The 19169-nt window shown below is 38.8% G+C and overlaps 1 protein-coding gene across 1 annotated transcript in view; it reads right to left on the reverse strand.

The window, feature by feature from the left end:
• PHACTR2 (phosphatase and actin regulator 2) overlaps nucleotides 1-19169 on the reverse strand; it is a 64357-nt gene that overhangs the window by 40617 nt on the left and 4571 nt on the right. Inside the window, exons 2-4 of the mRNA XM_017870772.1 lie at nucleotides 16697-16855; nucleotides 10227-10466; nucleotides 5141-5678 (exon numbers count right to left, since the gene is read on the reverse strand). Of these exons, the coding sequence (XP_017726261.1) occupies nucleotides 5141-5678; nucleotides 10227-10466; nucleotides 16697-16814 (896 nt within the window). The 5' untranslated portion in view covers nucleotides 16815-16855. The remainder of the gene's footprint in view (nucleotides 1-5140; nucleotides 5679-10226; nucleotides 10467-16696; nucleotides 16856-19169) is intronic.

Genomic DNA, 19169 nt, shown 5'->3' on the forward strand with positions numbered 1-19169 from the left:
AAAAAAAAAAAAAAAAGAAAGAAAAGAAAGAAAAAAAGGTGATATGCAAGGATGCAATAATTTTCTATTATTTAGCCTGGTAAAAGTCTACAGTTTAAAGAGTTACTATTAATGTACAAAGATGGCCAATTTTCAAAGACTAGACTAAAAAATACATAGTAACTTACATAAAACATCATATCAAAAATAATGTAATCGTCATTTTAAGACACAAAGATTCCCCAAATTGCTTTCTGGTAAAAAGTTCTTCCACTAATAAACATAGATAAACTTGATCAGAATATGAGGTATTTAAAACCTTACTTTGTAGTTATAAACCTGAGTGAGCACTGTCAAAATTTTGTTTCTCACTTATCAGAAAAACCCAACAGATTACATTCTTGTTCTCAAAGAGGGAAATAGGAAATCGCATTTTTATTGTGTAAAATATACATAACATAAAATTTGCCATTTTAACCATTTTTAAGTGTACAGTTCACTGGCATTAGGCACATTCACGTTACTGTGTAACCATGACCACTGGCCATCTTCAGAACTTTTCCATCTTCCCAAATTCAAACTCTACCAATTAAACAACTCCCCATAACCATTATCTCCCAGCCATTGGCAACTACCATTCTACTTTTTGTTTCTATAATTTGACTATTCTAAGCACCTTCTCTAAGAGCAATTATACAATGTTTGTCCTTTCGTATGTAACATACTTCACTTAGCATAATGTCTTCAAGGTTCCTTCATTCATATCGTAGCATGTGTGAAAATTTGCTTCCTTTTCAAGGCCGAATGATATTCCACTCTACGTATATACCACATTTTGTTTATCCATTCATCAGTCAATAGACATTTGTGTGTTTTCACCTTTTGGCTATTGTGAATAATACTGCTTTGAGGACTGGTGTACAAATTCAAGTGCCTGCTTTCAATTATTTTGGCTATATACATGGAAGTAGAATTGCTGGATCACATGGTAATTCTATGTTTAATTTTTTGAGGAACCACCATACTGTTTTCCACAGTGTGAAATCTCATCTTGAATAAGAGAAGATCTATTTTATGGGAGAATTTTCTACAGTCTGGGTTTTTAGTTGATTGCCACGGGAAGCCATTCTTGTTTGAATTGGCTGCCATTATGGGTGATCACAGCACATTTAAAATACAAGCCAATTAATAGTATGTTCTGAATAACAGAACAAATTTGAGAGATGAGTCCTTTATTTGTTGGTGTCATTGTTCACGAATTAATTATCATATTGATTATTATTCTAATCTTACTATTTGTATGCCTCATGGTTTTCAAAGCGTTCAGCATACATCTACAATTTACAAGCATTCTATTGTATAAGGAGGGCAGATAACTTACAGTTCATGGAATCAAAGAAGGCCATGAGTGAGTTGCCTAGCCAAGATAGCAAGTCTAGTCTAGAATCCAGACTGAAGACTCTTGGTCTACCTATTAAATTTTATATTTATTATACTATTATATTTTATACTTAATGAGTTATATTATGTTATAAATTATTTCTGATGTTAAATATACTCCAAGTTTGTATTAATCAACTCATGACTTACCCCTTATTTTTCCCCCTCTGGTTCCTAGGCACACTGGACAATATAGTGCATTCTATAAATGTTTGTGGAAATGAACTGCACAAAGTAACCTTTTGGATATGGCCTCCAAATGGTCTTATTAGTTTTTACCTTATATTGTATCACACATATGTATTACTGATGAAGCTGCCCATGAATGGAAGCCTACCAAATAATTACTACCCTGCCAGATGGGAAGACAGGTAAGTATTTTTATACATAGCCACTTGTCTTCTGGAAAGTTTTGATATTTGTCTTCCAAACAGAAGTCTCTTCATAAAATGACAAGATTTTCACACATGAGTTGACTAAACATAACTCAGAGGGAAAGTTCTAAGTAAAGCAAGTGAATAAGAGCCAGATATTCTAATCCAAATATCCACTTGAAAAAGGCAGAAAGAATTTGGAAGGAAATTTGAGAGACTACTTACTCCAGGTTCATTAATTCAGGAGCAAACACAAACCATCCCTGTAGGATGAACTGAAATTTAAATTTTGAAAAATATACAGAGAAGAAAATCCCTATGGCCTCTTCTAGGAAAGCATTATAACTACCTTGATGGACAGGAATATCTATTATAAGTAGCCTCAATGGCTAATGATGTCCTAAGCTAACTCCCTCTGATTATAGTCCCAGTAGGAAAGACGAGCAGATGTGTACCTCTTTGGTCTGACAGTTCTTCATATACTTGAGATGAAGACTGATATTAAGCCCCTAGTATGTTGTGTGGTGCTTAGCACAATAAAATGTACTCCTTAAATATTTGTGGAAATGAACAGGATAGTCAGGCCACCATTGGATGTGAGCTCTCTAAGTGTTTAAGACTATATCAGGAAGCACTTTACATGTTGCACCTTATTCTTTAGTATATTGAACAATAATCCCATATACCCAATCTAGTTTCCAGAAATTCAGATATTACCTTAAACATTACACTTCCTGCGCACATCAGACAATATTTTGGTAAAAGCTAGTCTCAACTATATTGCCTTGCTCACTTTTGTATCCTTGGTGCTTAGTACATTGCCCAGCACAGAAAAGGCAATCAAATAATATATGCTGTGAGAATGAATGTTCAGTTCTAATGGCTGGAAATGATTGCAATGTTGGAAAATACACAGTATAGTTAAATGAAGACATTTGCTATATGCTGGAAGTATTATGAATGCTGCTAGGGTTTGAATGTGTCCCTCAGAATTCATGGGTTAAAATTTAATCCCAGCTGCGTGCGGTGGCTCGTGTGTATAGTCCCAGCACTTTGGAAGGCTGAGGCAGGCAGATTACAAGGTCAGGAGTTCGAGACCAGCCTGGCCTCTATGGTGAAACCCCATCTCTACTAAAAATAGAAAAATTAGCCGGGCGTAATGGCAGGTGCCCGTAGTCCCAGCTACTGGGGAAGCTGAGGCAGGAGAATTGCTTGAACCTGGGAGGCGGAGGTTGAGGTGAGCCGAGATCATGCCACTGTACTCCAGCCTGGGTGATAGAGCAAGACTCCATCTCAAAAACAAAACAAAACAAAACAAAATGCAAAAGAAAAAACTTCATCCTCAGTGCGAAAGTGTTGAGAGGTAGGGCCTAGTGGGAGGTGTTTAAGTCATGAAGGCTCTGCCCTCATGAATAGATTAATGCCATTTTAAAAAGGGCTCACAGGGATAGGTTCACTCTGTTGTGCTCTCTGTCCTTCCACCTCCCACCATGTGATGACATGGAAAGAAGATGCTTGCCAAATGCTGCTGCCTTGATCTTGGACTTCCCAGCCCCTAGGACTGTGAGCCAATATTCTAATCATTGTAAATTACCCAGTCACAGGTACTCTATTACAGCAGCACAAAATGTCCTAAGAAAGACACCATAACCATTCATTTCAATAAATCCTGTTTTCCCATATCTTTTATTAAAATGTCAAACAAAGAAAATAAATTAATTTGTAATCTGACATTTATTTTTTCTTGGCTGTCCTTCAAATATTGGTGCTCAAAGTGACTTAAAAAAAAACCCAAAGAAACTAACAGAACAGAAATGGCAGTAGAAGTAGAAGCCATTGCTTTGGAAAACATGAAACTATTCATTCAGAGCATGGAATTGGGTATGCTTCCTGGCTTCACCACCACCAACTGGGCAGGCTGGTGCAAACTATTTTAGCTCTCTCAGTGCCAGTTTTCTTATCTATAAAACAGGGATACTTTTGAGAAGACTTGTATAAATAAAATGATAATACATGTACAGTGCTCAGTTCCTGACATTAAACGAATATTCAATAAATAAAGGTTATCATTAGCAATTAATTTAAGTTGATATTTTAGTCTCTTGATCAAAACAAACCTAACTAATGTAATAATTTTTTTAACTCTAACATGACAGATTGTTTTGAAAGAGAACCTTTTACATGATTTGAAGAATGAATACAGGTTTTGTTCTTAGACACAGGAGCAAAAAGCCAGGATGCAAGTGCTCTAAGCCATTGCTAGACAGAATCTATCATTGCGTCTACTATACACTGACAGCCATCCATCCCTTCATACCTGTGTGACAGGGCTAATATGCTTTATTTACCTGTAAGTAGAATATTTGTAGGATTTTGTGAGTGATGAAATGCAAAGAACGAAAGAGAATGAGGACCCTTGGATGAACCCCAGGTTTCCAGTTTGGGCAACTGGGTGATGGTAAAGCAATTAACCCACCAACTGGATGAGGGCGAGGTAACATGGAGTTCCTTGGCCCATTTTTTTCAGGTACCTTCTTAAATGAAACGAAGACTACCTGGGCACTATCTTTTATCTTCCCTTATACTCCATAAAATCTAGCAACAGGATCATCTTATCTTCAATGCTGCTTCCACAATGTCAAAGTAGGCTGACTTTATCTATAATGATCTTAAATCCCTTTTTTATTTTCTTTCAACAATTCAATGAGCATCCTTTGTATGCCTATGGCATATCAGACTCTGGTCTGGTTGCTGGGCACACAGAGGTATATAAGACATGTTGGCTAATTCTGTCCCACAAGGTTGTCTAAGTATAGTAGACACAACAACCAATTCTGTGTAGAAGTATTGAATGGCTTCACAGAAGACATAACATTTAAGCTGGGTGGGAATTTAAAGGAACAAGAAAGGTGACAACTCTACTGCTGGAGGAAAAAAGAGTTCACATTTGAGAGTTCTATTCTGATCTTCTTTATGTTCTTGGAGAAGGGGAAGGCTCAGTAACTTGCTGACATGAGTGGGTGAGCACACTGGTAAAGTGGTAAAGATTTAAAATAAGCACTGAAAGGAAAGAGAAGGGAACTGTGGCCTACTGAGCAGTGCTGAAGCAGGTTCTAACTGTACTTGAAAACACTGATCTCAGCTCTACCAATGTAATTTTCTCCAGCAGCCCTATGCATTCTCAGGGCAGGGTTCTGACAAAGCAATGGCTGCATCACATGTATGCCCACCTAACACTCAGTAGATTAAATTAGAAAAGAAAGCAAACCCGGTTGCTTTATTTCCAACAGAATATATTAGTGAACTTTAGTTCTCAGATAAAATAGGGGGTTTGTTCCCCAACTCACCATTTTGCATTTTCTCTGTTAACACTTAAGCCAGTGCCTGAGTAGAGAGTGGTTCTGTTTGTTGGCTCTTCAGCCCAAAGAAGCTGACTTGGGTCTAAGGCAGAGACGGGCAGGTCAGCTCCAACGCTGACCAGGACAACTGGAGTGTCAGAGGCAGTAATGCATTGATCCTCAAGAGGGAGAGTGGGGGCCGGAGGAGAAGGTGCTGGAGCCACAGGGGGTGGAGGGACCACGGACTTGGATTTGCCTGTGTTCTGCTCCTCAGCTCCAGGGACAGTCTGTTCGAATTTGAGACTCTCCACTCTGGTCTCTGAAGGCTCTCCTTTAAGGTCGGCTATGCCAGAAGTGGTTGTGTCTGAGGACAGACGAGAAGTCGTTGGCTGCTTGCCAGTTTTTTTCTTGCCCTTGGTGGTCCCCACTGTCCCTGTTTTGCTAGCAACTGTCTCCTTTGAAGCTTTGGGACGAGATGAGGTGGATGAAGTGGATGGCGAAGTTGATGCTTTAGAGCCAGTTGTTTTTTTTAAATGAGAGGAGCCAGCTACAATAGAGAGACTTTGCATTAAAAAAAATCAAAGAATACAAGGCTTTTAAAAATAAAGTTACCAAGGTATAACTGTCAACACCATTTAAAATGTTCCCATTAAAATTTGTTGAATAAATGATTAAGAAAAATTAGGCTAATCATGATAATGGTCTTGTCTTCTGCACCTCCCTTCCTCCAATCCAGCAAGAAGCAAGTGATGTTTACAGCAAAACTTGGAGGAACGAGAGCCCTCTGTGTTCTCCCACCTTTAGTCTTTAGCTGAGCCAGCCAAATGAAGAATCCTCTGCTCCTTGTCTATGGGTCACTTGAAAAAAGCCCAGTATGCTCTCAAGAAGGAATGTTATGGTGTGTAGAGGACAGACATCAGCAGCTAGCTGGGTGTAGCACACAATTGGGCTCATTATAAATTATACATGTTCTATGCTGTCTTTCTAGGAATAGAGTGGTGGCCTGTATTCAGAAGAGACTGGGGTATATATCCAGCTCCTTTCTGGGTCAAAAACAAAATCACTCATCTTACTGCTAAAAGAGTAAAACCCAAACCAGCTGCTTCAGTAGCTCCAGAGAAGAAAGCTCACCCTGCTGGCCTCTACTTCTAAAAAAACTTTTTTACAAAATATGTTTACATGGGTTGCTCCTTCTTTTTTTTTTTTTTTTTTGAGACAAGGTCTTGTTCTGTTGCCCAAGCTGGAGCTCAGTGGTGCAATATCGGCTCACTGCAACTTCTACCTCCTGGTCTCAAGTGATCCTCCTGCCTCAGCCTCCTGAGTAGCTGGGACTACAGGTGTGTACCACCATATCTGGCTAATTTTTAATGTATTTTTGTTGAGACAGGGTTTTGTCATGTTGCCCAGGCTGGTCTTGAACTCCTGGGCTCAAGGGATCCACCCATCTCGACCTCCCAAAGTGAGAGGCTTTGGTGGCTCCAAAGAATTACAGGCGTGAGCCACTATGTCTGATCCTAAATAATGTGAAGGGAAAGAATATCATTCTCAGGTCTTCTGACCCCATCCTCGCAAATGTGATCTTCCTTAACACTTAAGTTCCAAGAAGGTCTTCATTGAAGGATCGCTATGGTATATTTGCCTACTTCTGGATAAGGCACCCTCAATCAAAACAGTTTCAGAGCAAAAAGATTAACTACTCTTTTCTTTATGTCATCTTAGTAAATATATGATGATAAAATAAACTCCTATGAGAATACTCTTTTCTTTCATGACCTATAAATTTATCCTAATGGCTTCTTCTGTTATAATGTTGTATGTTCCTTCTTTTCATAAAGGGTTAAACTATCTTTCATAGAATGATTAGAAAATATCTTGTTAGCATTGTGAAGCCAATCGACACTATATACGGATGTTATTATAACTTACCTCCGGTTATGACTTTATTGAAGTCAATTGGGAGGGTGAAGAGATGAAGAATAAATGAAAGAATAGACAATGAGATGTAAGACTTCATTAATTCTGATTAGACTGATACTAAAGAAGCCAGTCTCATTTAGTGACAGGTTCCAGGCTTAAAAGGAATCCCTATGGTTTGGGGGTCTTTATTGTTTAAGACATGCATAACTAGAATTCTTCTTCCCCAAATCTAGACCTGTTAATACATCTTTATAGAAAACAACCTTCCCTAGCCTAGAAGTCAAATTCATTAACTACATTCCCTCAATCTAAGTCCATTCTACATTTACTTTTCACAACAAAGACATTAAGGATTTGGTGCCTAACCTTGTTCAATTATTTTCTTAGGTAAGTTAAACAGAATCCTTTCCGTGTATCAATTCTAATAATTTGTTAAAGAAAATTCTTTTTTTTTCTTTTTTTTTGAGACAGAGTCTCATTCTGTCACCCAGGCTGGAGTGTAGTGGCGCAATCTCGGCTCACTGCAACCTCTGCCTCCTGGGTTCAAGTGATTCTCCTGCCTCAGCCTCCCAAATAGCTGGGATTACAGGTGCACACCACCATGCCTGAGCAATTTTTGTATTTTTAGTAGAGATGGGGTTTTACCATGTTGTATAGGCTGGTCTCAAACTCCTGACCTCAGGTTATCCGCCCACCTCGGCCTCCCAAAGTGCTGGGATTACAGGCGTAAGGCACAATGCCTGGCCAAGAAAATTCTTTCATCATTAACAGAAAAGTTGATTTTAGTTTGGCTTGAGGAAAAAGACTTTTTCTTTTCACTGCCCAGAGTGCAAATTCAAGCCACATTATAGTTTTTCTGAAAGAATCTTCTTAAATAACAGGTCTTTGTTGAGATCAAACATGTTGCTTAAGTTACCTTGAATTAAGGTCATGATGAAAAAAAAAAACTCGCCTCTCCTCAGTTAAGTACTTTTGTTGTTAATAATGTGTAACAATGAAAAACCAAAATCAAGGAGATTTAACCCTACATCTCTGGCAAAGAAGTTGATGTTCTAAAACCAGTATTTAGGCAGCTACAGGTCTATACTAACTTAGTAATAGAGAAAGAATCTTAACTTATGGTTGTTTTAAGAACTTACATCACTGGACTGAACATCAAGAGTAGCATTTAAACAAACTTTTCCAGAAGGTCCATATTATTCAAATAAAACAAAGTTACCATGCAGAAAGTTCTAAATGGTTACAAATGGAGTATCAGTAGGATCATAAAGGGATATTATCAGTATTTGATAAAACGATCCTTACATGATGGGCTTGTTCATGTACTTTAATGCAACCCCTGTTTCTCTGTGATAGCCTCTGGAAAAGTCAGGCCTTTTACAGCACAATGAATAAAATGACTGTTATTCTCTTAGGAACATCATGAGTGCCTAAATAAATCTTCAAGCAAAATATCTGGAAAAACCTCAGAATCATTTATGAAAGCTATCTCCTGTCCTTGTGTTAATCATCGGCTTTCTTCTGAGGGAAGTAAAGAGAGTCCGAGCTGAGTTCAGAGTGGGCCACTACCACGTGGAGAATGGGAAAGTGGAGAAGTTAGTGCAAGACAGGAGCTTAATTCCCAATGACAAAGTGATTGTTCGGGGCTGTTCTTTAAGAAGAAGATCAGTGCCTGCCTCACTTTAAGCAATGCTCCTAGGGTTTGCTAGGAAGTCTGAAAAACACACACAGATCCCAGCAAACGGACACTGATGGGTGAGGACAGCTGGTCCCTGAGGAGATGGCCACTGGGCACTGTTGGCACATCATTCTGGGACATTTCAGTTTAGAGCTTATTAGAAGAGACCCAGACACTAAAGGTCAAAGGCGGGACGTGAGGAGCACAGGGAGAGGGGTGTCTATTAGCATTCAGAGATCTGTTATACTGTCAACGAAACCACTCTCTGAATTTGAGCATTAAGGTTATGCATCATGAGGAGAAAAAGATCAACACCAAGGCGAATCCTGACAGTCAACTACTAGAAAGTTGCTGTTGATTTTAAGGAAAATAAGATTTTTTTTTTTGAGATGGAGTCTTGTTCTGTCACCCAGGCTGGAGTGCACTGGTGCAATCTCAGCTCACTGCAACTTCTGTCTCCTGGGTTCAAGCAATTTTCCTGTCTCAGCCTCCTGAATAGCTGGGATTAGAGGTGTGCGCCACCATGCCCAGCTAATTCTTGTATTTTTAGCAGAGACAGGGTTTCACCATGTTGACCAGGCTGGTCTCAAACTCCCGACCTCAAGTGATCGACCCGCATCAGCCTCCCAAAGTGCTGGGATTACAGGTGTGAGCCACTGGGCTTGGCCTGATTAATGTTCTTTTAAAAGATAAATGACATGGTAGGCATCTTTATTCCTCTTCACTAAAAAAATAGGAGTTTCCACTTTGCATTAAGCATATCTAATTGTAAAGCAAAGCTGGATACATAGTGCATGAAGTTATTGCAGGTCACTCAAACATCCACTGGTGATGTGTAATAGTAACTTATAACCACATGACACCAGGATGTTTTGCCTTAGAGCACACAAGTCTACAGGGGAGGTGTGGAACATGGAGAGTGTAACTTTCCATTCCACTGAAATAGTTTTCACTGCAGTAGAAAGTGGTGCAGTGGAGCTGAAACAAGTGACATGAACCTTTTGTCATTTATCAGAAGGGAGATGACTATGGATGCTGAGGATTTAACACATTAACATCCAGCAAATATATCAAAGTTATAACTGTCACTTTTTTATATGCAAACCTAAGATATTTTGAAAGAAAATCCAAGCCAAAAAGCCACCCATAAATTCATACAGGTAGAAGGTCAGTCAATGTCTAAATAATGTTATATCAGATCACTGACATTCATCAGGCATACTACTCCCAGTATCCTTCAACTGGTGCTGATAGTGGATATTCAAGATGAAACCAGCATGTTCACTCAAAAACTAATGAGGTGAACTATTCAACGAGTTGACTTTCCTTTGGTAGGGAGCAACAAAGGAATCTCCCGGGCATTCTTTGTGTCAAAACTGAATCTGCTGGTGTAATGTCCTAAGACACCAAAAGCCCATCACACCTAGAAGAAACAATTAGACCCATCCCAGAGCCAAGCACCCTAGAAGTGACCCCATAGGGCACTAGGGGCATACTCACCAGCCTCTCGGGTCGTGTTTCGGCTTGTTGGCTTGGGTGGAGGGTCGGGGGCCTGCTTACCAGGAGCCTTGGTATTTTTTTTAATGGGAGGCACTTCGTCACCTTTGTGGCTGGCCCCAGCAGTGGCCCCTTTCGGAGGCACAGGTGATTTTTTGGGTTTAGGTTTGGGTCTAGGCTTAGGAGGAGCAGAAGGAGGTAGAGCAGGAGCTGCCGGTATTTCAGAGTGGTTTTCAGTGTTCTCTATAAATGAGAAAGTGAACAGAAGCAGACTGATACAGACACACACTGTATAAACACGAGGAGCAAGACGTGATGATAGTGACACAAAGTGTGGCTGCTTGGCACTTGGGAACCAGCATGGAGTTCTGCACCAGACAGAGTACAGTTTAGGGTGAAAACAAAGGCTGAAAGACAAACTGAGAAGTGTTCTCAGGGTACATGAATTACCCTTTAATAAAATCAGGTTGTACAAACTACTTTGAAGATATTAGGTTGAGGATGTGTGTACATGTTTGCAAGTCAGGGGCCTCAGTTCTAGCCTTGGATCTGGGGTTGCTGGATGATGATGTGGCCGTGCAGTGCTACATTTAAATTGAACAAACAATGATTTGAGAAAGTTGAAGGTTGCTGGAGAGTGGCAGATGAACGCATTACAGTCACTGCTGTGGGGTGAGGACTGACAGCTGCAGCAACTGCTGGACTCATGGTTACCCTCGAGAACTCAAGTCAGATCCATCTGAAAGGGATCTGTGTTCAGTCTTGCTGTGGTCAACACTCAATTATTTTGTAAGCTAAGAGAGACTCTAGAGAGTCTTTTACATGAGGCAACAATGCACTTTGGAATGAATCATCTTCTACTAGCAAAATTTTCTAAAGCTTTCCCAGTACATTGGCAGCTTCCTGTTCTACAATAACTTCCTTTGCCCTTTCCTTCCTTTCTTTTCTTTTCTTTTCTTTTTTTTTGTGTGTGTGTGTGTATGAAAGAAAAGCTCAAAAAGAATTTTTTTTTTTTTTTTTTTTTTTTGAGATAAGGTCTCTCTCTGTCACCCAGGCTGGAGTGCAGTGGCATGATCACGGCTCACTGTAGCCTTGATCTCCTGGGCTCAAGTGATAATCCAACCTCAGCCTCCTGTGTAGCTGAGACCACAGGTGTTTGCCACCACGCCCAGCTAATTTTTGAACTTTCTGTAGAGATGGGGTTTTGCCACGTTGCCGAAGCTGGTCTCGAACTCCTGGGCTCAAGCGATTTGCCCCTCTTGGCCTCACAAAGTGTCAGGATTACAGGCATGAGCCACCATGCCTGGCCTTTTCAAATGCTGTCACGACTATAGGTATAACTAGATGGTGCTGAAGAAATACTTAGGTCTGTTTTTTAATGTAAACCAAATAATTATTTTTGAAAGACAAAGGCTAAAATTCATCCAAAACTCATCCCTAAGAACAGCAGCTTCTCACAAGGTTTTGTGTAACTGGAGGAGAAAGAGTATTAGTTTCTCGTGGAGATGCTGAAGGTTCATTCATATATTCACATCTGTATTCGTTCTAATAGTGGTTGATGAGAATTAAACTAAAATACCATTCTGGTCCAAAGAGCTAAGCAGCATTTCTTTAAAAATGGGGCACGATAAAAAACATTAAACCATGCAAAGACAAGAACAAGCCTTAACCAAGTCTGTTCTCCCATAATTGAATAATCAAGAAAGAGTTTTAATATTGGAATATATTGCATTTTATTATTATTTCTATTATTTTGTTCCTTATCCTAATGAGTGTGAAGTATGGAATTCTCTTTGTTTAACCACATTCCCCATCAATCCACATATATAATTGCATATGATGACTTCAGTTACAATAGGTAATCAATAAAGCTTTACTTTTAAAGTTCACCTTTGATGCTGCTTCAGCCACAAAATCCTCTCCTGTCAGTGTGGCCCAAGTTGGCTTCTTCTGCCTCTGAACTTACTTGGGCTTATTGTGTGAACCACTTACTCAACATTTATCAGAAGCTATTTTGTATTTTTGCTTTTCTGTTTATACATCTTGTCTCCTCAACTAAGCTGAGTATCATGTATATTAATAGTAATGGCCCTCTTAACTCAGCTGGTCTTAACCAGGCAAGTATAAATCACAAAAGTCAGTTAGGTTTGAGAATGATACAAGTTGATACACACCTAAAACATTTAATTTTGACTTAAAATATATAAATATACATTAACTTGCCAGTCTTCTGACATATGGCTGAAGTCCATTCTTTAAATACATTCTTTAAATACATCTTTGTAACTTTAGTCCCCAGCATAATACATAGTATGGAGACTAAGCCCAATAGTATCATCCATAGTGAAAGTCAAACTGATCTGTAACACATGGCACCTTAATTCTCTTATATACCACAAAATCCATGCATGTTTTATCCTATCCCTTCATAGCATGTCACTGAGGGGTATTTTTCCTTTCTGTCTAAGGCTTAAAATTCTAAAGGTATACAGGAAAGAATCCAGCTTCTGGGTTTGGGAAGGAGGAGATAGTTCACCAGACTGGTTGGCAATGATAAGACCTACTAGGGAGAAAATGAACACACTGCAAACAGACTTTCTCCTGGCTCCTTAGAGAATGCAGTCACCTCCTCTTGACTCTTTGAACTCTACCAACTATATGTGAACATTTGTCATTCTGGTAATTCTTAAGTTATGTGCGTGCATGTGCGTGTGCACATGCACATGTGTACATGCACGCACACGCAGGGACATATAAGCATGCAAATGGCATAATTTTTTGACTGAATTATAAACTTCTGTCTGAAATTTAAAATTCCATCGAACACAATGCTGTACACACTATGTCTATTCAACGAATGGGACTGACCGTCTAATAGTTATTGACACACACCTCAGTAGAAAACAGATCCTTTAGTTGCAGCTGGGAGGTAATGAATTAAGTCAAGTTGTATATTTTACACTTACCATGTGATCTGAAGACCTGATATAAACTGATGGCGTATAGGAATATTATCATTTCAAGAGAAGGTTAAGAAAGGCCTGCCTAGTCATTCTGGCTTGATAAGGACGCTAGGCTTCCCAGCAATGAGGTCTGGAAAACAAGCTGTTTCCCATACTTTCAGGCTTGGCTTCTTCGCACACTGGAAGGTGCTCAAGGATATTCAGAACAAGCCTGGGGCTGCATGTGGTCTTCACCCTGCCTAGAATGCAGTTCTGACCCAATTCCTCTGCTTCATTTGACTACCTCCTTCCTGTTTCCTTCATGTCTTAGTTTGTAAATATCTTCCTCCCAGAACCAATGTTGGTCCTTGCTGTGAGCTCCCTTGGGTTGTTGTGCTCAGGCCTTCTATGGTACTTCGCATCTTGCATTGCAATTGCCTGTTTGCATTCTGGTCTCCTCACAGGTCACACTCTTAGGGCAAAGGCCATTTTTCATTCACCACTCTTCCTGGCCCCTAGTAGAGTCTCACCCATGGTAGACCTTCACTATTTGTGGAACAAGTAAGTGTCCACCACTTGTTATTTCATTGAAGATTTTTTTATAATAGCTTAATAAAAATAATGTCAAGCAAGATTTCTTGTGAGAGTCTTATAAGATTTTATAAGAATTCTTTTAAGATTATTATTATTTTCTTTTCTTGAGACTGGCTGTCACCCAGGCTGGAGGGCAATAGTGCCTGACCTCAGCTCACTGCAACCTCTGCCTCCTGGGTTCAAGCAATTCTCTCTGCCTCAGCTTCCCAGTAGCTGGGATTACAGGTGCTCACCACCACGCCCAGCTATTTTTGTATTTTTAGTACGGATAGGGCTTCGCCATGTTGGCCAGGCTGGTATTGAACACCTGACCTCAGGTGATCTTCCTGCCTTGGCCTCCCAAAGTGCTGGGATTACAGGCGTGAGCCATAAGATTTCTTATATTTAATACCAAGCTTTGTTTAACAGGGATCAAGTCAGTTTTTCTGCTCTCATATATATATATAAAAGTACTTACTGAGAAAGAATAATGGGAGACCAAGAGCCCCAAAGACCGTAAGGAAGAAGTCTCTATCTAGTATTAGGCAGAGGAGGCCCAAGACCACCGTACCAACTACAGAATCAGGTGCCTTCAGGAGCCCCAGAATCGCCCAGAGGGCCTGGGTGGAATCTACTCTCAGAGCCAGTGTGAAGGACACCATGTGCCATTTGTTTTGCTTTCTTTGATGGTGATGTTTCAAATATTAAAGTATTGAGATACTGTCTTATGAAGAGATATAATACACATCTAGGGCTCTACAGGCAGATGATATGGTTTGGCAAATATAAGCAAATAGATGACAGAATGCTCTTGAATAAGTTGGCTTCATGCAGGAGGAAAGGGAGCATTGTATTCCAAAATAAAAGGTGAATTAAGATCATGGGATAGTGGGATTTGCATGGTAGTGAGCTCACAGAAGCAGTGAGACCAGAAGAGGAGCAGAGGCAAAAGTGAAGCTTGAGTTGGTCTTCAGAATTAAAAATGTGTTTTTCTAGAGAAATAAATTGTTACTTTTGTCATAAGGCATTTTCTAATTAACATAATACACTGTAATATTAGTTATGCGTGACATTCTTTTCAGTCTCAGGAAGTGGCTTCTATACCTAGTGCTTCTCCTGTGGCTCTGGTGTGTTCTCTTTCCACACAGGAGAGAGCCGCACTGCCTCATTAGTGGTATCTCAGCATCCAGCACTCCCAGCTCCTTCCTCATGTACTATTAGCCAAGCAAGAGGCTCTCTTGGACCTTATCAGACAAGGAAGAATTGAATGTACTAAGTCTAAGTAAAGAAAAACATCTCTCAACTATTCATGGACCCATAGATCTGCTATCTTCTTTCAAGAACATCAAGGTCTGTTGGTTAATTCATATAAAACTGTCAGGAACTTTTTATTATGTTGATAAGGGAAACACTTCCTTTGATGTCTGGCCAGTCCGGTGACGAATACCCTGCACGGACCAGGCACCAGAGATGGCACTGTTACGTAATACAGGATGCGATTCTGGGATGTGAGAAGGCTGCCAGGGACAAACCACAGATGGATTTGAAATTCAACAGTCTGGCGAGACAGGACAGAAAGACTTAAACAAAAAACATCACTACTTGCGTTAATACTTTCAGCTGAATCCCACTAAAATTTATTTAAGTCTACTTTCTTTTTATGTTCCAGAAATATTATCATTGAAAGTATTAGTTAATTTCATAATTTGTGTACATAAGCTTAACCAGAGTCCGTCAATGGAACAAGGCAAGATAAAGTCCTTGAAATAAAGCAAAATAATACATTTCCAACAGATTATTTACACAGGCTTCTAAAACTTTTAAAGGCTAATATATATGCAAATAACGAATGGCTATGAACTTCCAAAGAAGATGATTTTAAGTTACAAGGTGTGTTTAATAGGGCCATCAAATACTCTTTTTTCCCTTTCTCTCTCAAGGAACTGGGTCAAGAACAGAGGAAGAGAATTCACTTTCATCAGTTCCTAAGAGTTCAAAATGCCCACAGAACACGTACTAGGTTTGACAAAATTTTACCATTCAACTTAGAGACAGACATTATAAAACAGGAAATAGTATATTTCCTAAAGATTCCTTTCTATGCTGCATGGAGGCATCTAGAATCTCCCCCCAAAACGTCTCCTTATAGAAGTTTCTTTTCATGTTTGGAGGTTCCTACGCAGTGGTATCATCAGAGCAGTGGTATCAAGATGTCATCAATCCATAACTAGGAATTTGTGAATGTTCTGGGAGTCCCTGATAGATATCTATTTTGCAGGTATCTCAATGTACTGTGGTATATTCACTCTAGGAACCAAGGTCTCTAAAAAAGTCTTCTGGGAATAGCATAATTGCCTCTGGCACATTTTGAAGTTTCCAATTGCACAGAGGCTGTGGGAATCAGGCAGCAGAGCAACCACAGTCCATCGCATCTCTGGGAGCTATTCCTGGGTCTCTCTCAGAAACATCTGGAACCTACGATACTGGACATGTGGATGCCACCAGCAGAGTTCCCACTGCTGAAGACAGTGCTGGGCTGAACAAGCCATGTGGGTTTTGATATTCCTCCATGCTGAACTGCTCATGGGGCCAGTTGTAACTAGCAGAGAAAGATGCTCAGATTTCTCACTTTCATTATGATCCTGAGACAAAGCTCCTAAGAAAGGATAATCTTCCCAGACATCTTTAATGATTAAAGAGGCCACCCCTTCTGATTATTACTTTTAATTAACATTTATTAATAATTAAGACAATCAAATACTGTGCTTATAAAATGGATGTATCTACCTGAGAAAATCATCCAATTTCACTTTACTAGTTATCATTTCTTTCTTTTTTCCGTTTGTAAACCTCTCCTCTTCAGACTGCTGGTTTTAGAGTCACTAGTTGGAGCCTAAGTGCTGGTTCTAGACATTGAGCTATACTAAAGTAAATAATATGGGTTTCTCTTCATTTTACCTTTCTTATCTTCTGCCTTTTCCTCCAGAGGTGGTGTTTTTTCAGAAACAGAGCCATTACCTTCTTCAGACTTTACTACATTTTCCTCTCGGGTAGATTCCTCTCCGATGGGTATCATGTGCCCGTTTGAATTTTCAAAGTTAACTGTTACATCTCCATCTAAAATGGGAAAGAAACACCTAGATGTCTAACTTGCTGGCTTTCTTAAAAACAAGTTTTCCAGTTACTAGGATTGTAGAATTTGGATTCAAGTTTCAGTCCCTGGGAGCCAAATACACCCTGCACTGTTTCACCAGTTTATTCAAAACAAAAGAGCTAGAAAATCCTCAGACTTGGGAAAAAGCTGCTATGAGGGAATATCTATGCACCATTTCAAGACAATAGGAATGATCATCCTAATTATGCAATATCCCAGGGCAGCAGAGTCCCTCTGTTCTGGTGCTTAGGTTTGGCTGAAGTCAATACTTATGTGTTTCTTCGTCATTCATAAATAGAATGGTGAGAGGAATAATCTGGAAAATGGAATAAACATTTTGCAAGCACCAAAAACACAAGGTGAATGCAAATACACAAATAACATGAAATGTAATTACACATACAAACAATAAGTGGGAGAATATGAAAATTTCCAAGTACTATTGGTTCCAGAATATATTAAGTATATGATGTGCTAACTTCACACAGTAATATAACTTCTACTCTATATGCAGGGAAAAGATGATAAAAGGCTATTTTCATTTTTATTTCTTTATTTATGGAAAGATTAAAGTATACTCAGGTAATTATTATATATAACTAGCCAAAAAGTCCCTAAGTTGTCCTAAAATAATTTGAATACATTCAAGAAAAAAAAGCACACATAAAAAAGTAGTCACAAAGGAATTTTAAAAAACTGTAATGGATACAATGTTGAATATATATCTAAATCATAAATGACTAATTTTAACTCCTGTATTTCCATAATTCCTGGTGGTTTCTAAAGTGAAAGAGACTTTGCAGAAACGTTTAGTTCAGTGATTCTTGAAAAGATTAACCCTACTTTATATCTGGAAAATTTTAAGAGGCTTTGCTACCATTATAAAAGAAAATTAACGAATGGAAGGTTTGCGCAAATCTAAAATCTGCTTAATTAGAGCTCTTCCTATTTTACTACTCTTATCTTGGCAATCATTATAAAACAGAAAACATTTCCCAAATTGTCATTAAATATGATTGAATTACTTTGGCTTAACAATAAAATCCATTTGCCTTCTGAACAAACAGGTATGACATTTTAATACATCAACCACGTATCATGAAATTATGTCATTTTAGAATGAAAAGCAATCGTTGCTTAGTCATATAACTCCCAATAACCTATAACTGAGTCCTGTGTAAAACTAAAATAAACAATAATTAAGGCAATGCCATTACAAGTAAATCTCAACTATTTTAATAAAATTAAAGTAAGAATTTTTTAAATACTATATGTCAAGCAAAGAGAACCAAATGATTCTTATGTTGGCCTATTATAAAATCCCAAGAAATAGCTATAAACAAGGAGGAAACACAATATATCCAGATAAAATAAAAATGAAGAATCAAAAATGCAAACAAAATAGAAAATCCACTTGCTTATCATAAAAATCTTTCAGTTTTTAGGTAACTCAAAATATACAATTTATCTTTGTTTTCTTTGACTTTAGTTTGGGTTAATCAAAAGTATATTGAAGGTCAGGTCAATGACAATTTATTCTGATTTTAAGCATTATTTATTAAAATTCTTTAATTAAATAATTATTTATTACAATTTAGCAAAAACGTAGAGAAATTTTAATGAGCAGCGCAAAGAAGAAGAAATTGAATAGCAATGATAGAGGAAATGAGTCAAACAATGTGGAAAATGCTTTTTTTTTTTTTTTTTTTTGAGACAGAGGGTCTTGGCTCTGTCCCCCAGGCTGGAGTGCAGTGGTGCGATCTCGGCTCACTGCAAGCTCTGCCTCCTGGGTTTATGCCATTCTCCTGCCTCAGCCTCCCTAGTAGCTGGGACTACAGGCGCCCGCCACCACACCCAGCTAATTTTTTTGTATTTTTAGTAGAGACGGGGTTTCACCATGTTAGCCAGGATGGTCTCGATTTCCTGACCTCGGGATCCGCCTGTCTCGGCCTCCCAAAGTGCTGGGATTACAGGCGTGAGCCACCGCGCCCGGCAAAGGAAAATACTTACTTTGAGGCATGAAATAAAGCTAGTTAGTATGAAAATAATTGTAGAAAAAGGAGACACATTTGTGATAAATATGGAATTCAAGAACAAAACAGAGGGGAAGTAAAGTTATTAATTAGTTGGTGTGTATATTGAAAAGGTTTTCTAGTATTGAGTGTTAAGGAAGTTGTTTTAGAATTAAAATAAGTTAAATCCTTGATATAGCATATGTGTGTAAGTAAAATACAAGCAGAGCAAAGGAAGGCAAGAAGGTGCTGAGCTGAATGGCAG

Source organism: Rhinopithecus bieti, unplaced genomic scaffold (assembly GCF_001698545.2).
Source record: "Rhinopithecus bieti isolate Rb0 unplaced genomic scaffold, ASM169854v2 scaffold_1063, whole genome shotgun sequence".
Lineage (NCBI taxonomy): Eukaryota > Metazoa > Chordata > Mammalia > Primates > Cercopithecidae > Rhinopithecus > Rhinopithecus bieti.